The sequence below is a fragment of the Cygnus olor genome, chromosome 2, assembly GCF_009769625.2.
Source record: "Cygnus olor isolate bCygOlo1 chromosome 2, bCygOlo1.pri.v2, whole genome shotgun sequence".
NCBI classification, from domain to species: Eukaryota; Metazoa; Chordata; class Aves; order Anseriformes; family Anatidae; genus Cygnus; species Cygnus olor.
Genome location: NC_049170.1, coordinates 96,653,143 through 96,659,142, shown reverse-complemented (window position 1 = coordinate 96,659,142; position 6,000 = coordinate 96,653,143). Strand labels below are relative to the sequence as shown.

At 35.7% G+C, this 6,000-nt stretch overlaps 1 protein-coding gene across 2 annotated transcripts in view; it reads left to right on the top strand.

The window, feature by feature from the left end:
• The first annotated feature begins 1 nt into the window (after position 1).
• The window catches only part of INVS (inversin), a 93,505-nt gene continuing 87,506 nt past the window's right edge, over positions 2-6,000 (top strand). Inside the window, exon 1 of one of the 2 annotated variants that reach the window (XM_040549400.1) lies at positions 2-191. In XM_040549400.1, the coding sequence (XP_040405334.1) occupies positions 86-191 (106 nt within the window). In that variant the 5' untranslated portion in view covers positions 2-85. The remainder of the gene's footprint in view (positions 192-6,000) is intronic. The other variant, XM_040549401.1, reaches the window with a different exon arrangement.

Below are 6,000 nucleotides of genomic sequence, written 5' to 3'. Positions count from 1 at the left end.
TTTCTTTCTTTTTCCTAGAACTGAATTCTTACAAAAAAAAATGCTGGTGGTGCAGACCTGACCTATGATAATACCCTGAAAGAGTATGAATATTTCAGCAAACTGCCTCTTCAGTGGTTCCTCATTAGCATCTGAAGTGCATGCCGCTGCTGTTAATGGAGATAAGAGTACCCTCCAAAAGCTAATAGCAGGTAAATGTTTTCATTGTAGGTGCATTTTGATGACTGCTTCAAGACTGAGGCTTTTGGGTTTGGCTTATTGCTCTGATCCTTAAGATATGTTTTTGTTTCTTGATTATATGTATTTCTAGAATAAATGTAGTATTGAAAATAAGACTGATTTTTCTGACCATTTATTATTAACTGTTGCCTTTGATTGGTACTTCCAAGTGAAATAAAATAGAAAATTGGTAAGTGATGCACCCAGAAGATTTATTCAGGACTCCTATTTCAGGGAATTTAAAATTCTGGAGAAGTGCTCTGGGCTGAAATATTTTGGCTGCATATCCTTATTTTTTTTGAATTATTGATTTTTTTGGTAAAATTTGATAAACTTGTTTTTCCTGTTGATTTGTATAGTTAATGGAGTCTTGTCGCTGCTTAGAATCGTGGGACGAAATAAGCCCTGTTTGTTACTTCGATGCTCATACACTAATGTTTCTTGAGAGAAATTAAAGTGAAGGAAAGAGTCTAGCCCTATGGAAGCTGAAGTTTAAAAATTCCCATCCATTAAAAATCCCAAGATTTCACCTTCCCTCTCTGTCCAGGAGCTGGTAGGTCATTCTAGGTTAGTAGTTTTCAAAAGCGGTGTATGTTCTGAGTTCCAAAAACAATCTTGGACACATTTGGAAGGCTGCCCTGATGAAGACTATGGTTTTCAGCATTTCTGATTAAATACAATTCCAGCTGATACTGTGAAAGTTTTGTTTGTTCAGCCTATATGAAAATTCCCTTCCTGAAGCTTGGTGAGGGTGAATGACTGTGAAATAATAATAATAAAAAAAACTTACTCTATATTTATGCCATGAACTGTCAGTTTTAATGGCTATAATGGACTTGATGGTAATCACCTTAAACCAGCAAACCAATGTTTGTGGAACATTTTATAAACAACAGCTGGGCAGTCGATATGCAGATGCTTCTAGAAATCTGTGGGATGCAACTACTTTAAATACATGTTTTTAGAAGTTCTCTGCCTGCACGTAGAGGGGAGAAGGTCTGAGCTTTAAAATCCTGGCTAACAATCAGAAGTGACAAGAAAGATTTTGCTAACTTCAGTGTGTTTTTATTAATCTCACAGCCAAATGACATATTTTGAAAACACAAAGGAAGAAGTACTTTTGTATTGCTGGTATACCTTGTCAAATATACTGCAAAACAGACATTAGAAACAGATATGAAAATCACTCTACTTCTAAAGATGATCATGCAGCAACAAAATAAAAATGCTATGTGTTATTTGTACATGGGAGAAAAAACTACGTGATCCTTGCAGTCTTTGCTCTAATGGCAGAATTTGGCTCTTGCGCTTTGTTATGTCTTGACAGGATATGACACAGACTTTTCTTGTCCTGTCTGGGCAAAAGCAAGAAGTATTGCCTAGCAGAAGAAGAATGCATCAGAGTAATATTTTTAGCTGTTTACCAGGCACTGTTGAAAGTATAACTCAATGCCAGAAGTAAATTGAGCAGTTGGCTTTATTCACTGAACTCGATGACTGCACTTAGCAGCATCATATAATTCAGGACAGTACATCAGTGTCGTGTGCGTGTGCTGGATTGCTTAACAACATGATGCTAACACAGCTTGCCTTTGCGTCGGATTATGCTGATAGCAGTATATCCAGGAAGATGAAGTCTCTCTTTCACCTTCTTTTCGGGAGGGAATAGATTCATTATTTTCATCTGAGTTTTCCCTTTTTGGCTGCCGACATAGGAGGGGCATAGAATTTGATTAAACTCTCTCTTAGGAAAATAGCAGCCTCTCTCCTCTGTTTGATAGTTACTTCTTTTCCCACCTGCTGCAGCTTGATGAGGCATGTGTGACTGTACACAAACATATACGCTGTATTTTCCTATCATTCATAAATATGGACACATATGTAATCTGCCCCCCTCACCAGTAAGGTGTAATTTTAAAGTAGCAGGTGTTTGAAATAATACAGTGTGCCTTAGATACTATCTTCTTTTTGACATCCTGTACCAGTTAATGAGCATAAATAGACAAAAACAAAAGGTTAGAAAGGTTAGAAGAAAGAGAAAGGGATTTTGGAACAAACTGTCCCTTTATGCTAACCAGTACTGATGCAGGAGTGTTTAAACAGCTTATAGGTTAAATACCATAAAGCACAGTATACGCCAAGTATTTATTGCATAATCCATATGCTAAGTCTTTGCATTAAGTGAGTTGACAAGTACTGTATGACATTGTTCTGGAATTGTATGATCTAAGGCTTTGGGGAATACTGACAGTATTTTCAGTTTTTTTTTGTTTTGTTTTGTTTTGTTTTACAACACTGAACATGTCTTTAATTAACATTGCCTGCAGTATTACAACCCATCTGTATGATTTTAATCTTAGACAAAAAGGGAGCAAAAGTTAGTTTTGTGTTTGGAGGGTCATTTTGCATTTAACACTTTTATGTAGAGTTCAGGGAAGATGCATCCAGTTCTCTAGTTGTTCATAAGAACACAGGAATATGTGTAATAGGCATTTATTCTCAAATGTCCGTTCAGTCCAACTACTCATTCTACAACCATTATTATGTACCACTCCGATACAAGTGTTTTTTAAATATCTGATACGATGCTTTATTTTAAATGTTAATTATACAGTCTCAGTTGCAACTATGCAGTTCCATGCTTTTGTTTGATTCTTCTCTCTGCTTCTCTTCCATATTCTGCAGTGGGGGAGCTTGAATAAACCTCAAGTCAGGTATTACAAAAGGCATGATTCCTGCAGGATACAGGAGATGATCTGTCTTTTAAAAATAAAGCAGAATTCAGGTCCTTCTCCTATCCTCTCTTACTCCTGCTATAGTATGAAGAACACGGAGACATGTTAGTGTCTGATGTGACTGCTTGCATAGCCTGTGAGGAAGCAGTGAGGTCTGAATGTGGGAGTTAAATTTCAGAACTGGGTTGCTCAATCCCCATGGTGTTCCTGACCTCTGTTGGCAACCAGATTGTGAAATGCGTAATATGGGTGGGGTGGGGTGAAGGTGTTGTTCATGAAGAGGGAGGGATGAAACAAACTTCATTAGGCAGGCATGTGGAAGAGAATGTAATTTTGACACAGCACATTTTAATTACCCCAACGTGTAAATATTTAGAAGGTTATCTGTGCTTTTTGTGCTAAGCCCCCTTAGCACCTGCAGGTGATAGAGTAGCTCCTGATCCTTGTCCTATCTCTTACCCTGAGCACAGAGAGGTCCCTTCAGTGAAAAACCCAGAGGACTCTCACCATTCTAAGGGCCCTATAGAGGCTTGCAAGCAAAGAAAATAATAAAAAAGAAACCTGTTGCTAGCTGAGAATAGTTTGTTTACCTTAAAAAAGCAGTCAAATCACTGGCATCAAGTTTTGAAAGTCTTGCTCATTTTTTACTCAGACTGTATGCAGTCATGGAAACCCTTTGTCATCAGCTACATCACCATTTGGGAGCTGGAGGGGAAAACAGATGTCTGTTGCTCCATTTGAGCAGGGCTGTACTTGAGCTTTAGGCCATTTTTGCTACTCATATCTTCACCCATTTCTTTTAGTCTCTACATTCTGTATATCCTCTAACATTATATAACAGAAAGGCAACTTGGAATTGGAGATTTAACTGCTGAGTTAAGAACAAGTGTCATGTGAGCATAAGCCACATACATGTGTCTGATCAAGAGAAATGCAAGTTTTCATATTTCTTCTTAAAAATGTACCTGATTGTGCAAGTCCCATCAACTTCAGTATATTTAAGACATTGAGGCTCTGTTAACACTGAGCAGTGGAATATAGTGATGTCTAAATTGTCAGACTGAACTACTAATACTGGAAGAACTATACTTCATTAGCTAGAGGAACTGGCATGTTTGTTGGGATCAGTGCCATGCTAGGTTATGATTTGGAACTCATTTTGTGTACGTTGCTGCACAGGGCTGCGCAGCTGTTCATAACTGGCTTTGATTTTTCTGTAGTGTTCTTTGTAAAATAGCAAAGGTATACATTTGAAAAAAAGCATTTATTGTTAGCTAAAATATTGAGATGTAAGACATCAACAGCTTCACAATATATAAATCTTAAAATACTGTTTGTTTGGTTTGTTTTTTTCTAGTAGAGGAAAGAATTACCTTGAAATTGTAATTGTACAATGAAATTGTAATACTTTGGAATAAAACCTAGCAAAAATGTTTACAAGTTAAGGAAGATTAAAAAAAAAAAAAAGTTGTATTCCCTTGTTTAACTCATGTTACATGTTGAATTATTTTCCTAATGAACATGATATTAATTAAAAAAGTGATATTCCTTTCTGTGTACTGCTTTCTAATGCGCTTAATAAAGAGTACAACATTTTTGAGCAGAAGTAAAGAATTATGGGCTTCAGAAATGAAATTGAGGTAACACTTAAATGAATATTTAAATACAAGTGCTTTTTTTCTCAGTTTTGGTTAAAAATCAGAATTTAAAGACAGTATCAACTATGTATGTAGTATTAGTAAAATTACATTGCCTATTTATTTTTTCATGACAAAATGTAGTTATATATAATAGAACAAATAATAATCAAAGACGTTTCAATTTAGCTTTTAACTCACCTTTAGAAACATTAGAAACTATATTTTTGAAAGTCTTAAAATCACTTTTAAATATGCTACCATAAAAATAAACTTTTTTAATGTCTTCTGTTTTGATGTAAAGAGTAATGAGTAGGGTAGAAGCAATACTTTATCTTCTCCATTCTAAATAAAGTTCAGACCAACTTCTTATGTAGCTTTTATACGTGGCCCAACTGGAAAAAAAATGCCTGTATAAGTTTACAAATACAACTTTCCATTACTTGGTTTATTATTTGTGTTTTTGTTTTTTTTTTTTTCTTCTGAAGAATAACATATTTGGTCATTTGTTTACTGAAAATCTGAGACTCAGCTGTTATGTTCATTATGTGAAAATTTCTAAAGGGAAAAAAAAAATAAGAGGAAAGCTGTCCAGGGTATATGCAGTTCCCAGTGGCTTATCTACAGAAGGTGGAATCATAGCTATTCTGTATCCTCAGGGAGGTAATAATACAGTAGGAAAAGATAGCATCCTATTCAAACAGGTTGAAGTTGCATAGAAATACAAAACAAATATATACACAGTAGAAGTCTAAAAAATGAGATGGGAGAAGGAGATGGCATGTTTTAAATGAGGCTATTGATAATACAGTAAGAATATAAGATTTGTGGAAGGGAAGGCATCAATGTGGATAACAATTTTTTCTGTATACTTTGTATTCTGATACATCAGTGGAAGCCATGTAGGTGAAAGAATGGTGATACACATTTGAAAACCAAAGCAGAAAAGAAATCTTGATTTTGAAGAAAATTAATAAATGACCATATAAATCAAGATTAAAAGACAAAAAAAAGTAATGATTTCAAGTCTAAGAAAGAAATTACCATGTTAACATTCTCTTGCTCTCCCTCCAGCCAGAGGGTGAAGTGTCTGACGTGCTAAGGCAGATCAGAGAGCCTGAACTGACAGGAAGCACAATGGCAGTGAAGGTTACTCTCCTGTGTTGGGTAAATTTGAGGATCTGATCCTGAAACTAAATTGTTAGGAATCATTGAGGAGTTGACAAGTGAGATTTTGGTGAATCCACAACAGGACCAGCTCTTGAGTTGATCCTGATCATTGTGTAGGACCTGTATCAGAATGCTACTAAGAGAGATTTTGTAACCCTTGACCAGAGTGTGCATGCATAAGCAACAGCAATCTGATACATATGGTAACTCTAAAAACGGGGAAGCACCTTAAAATAAAA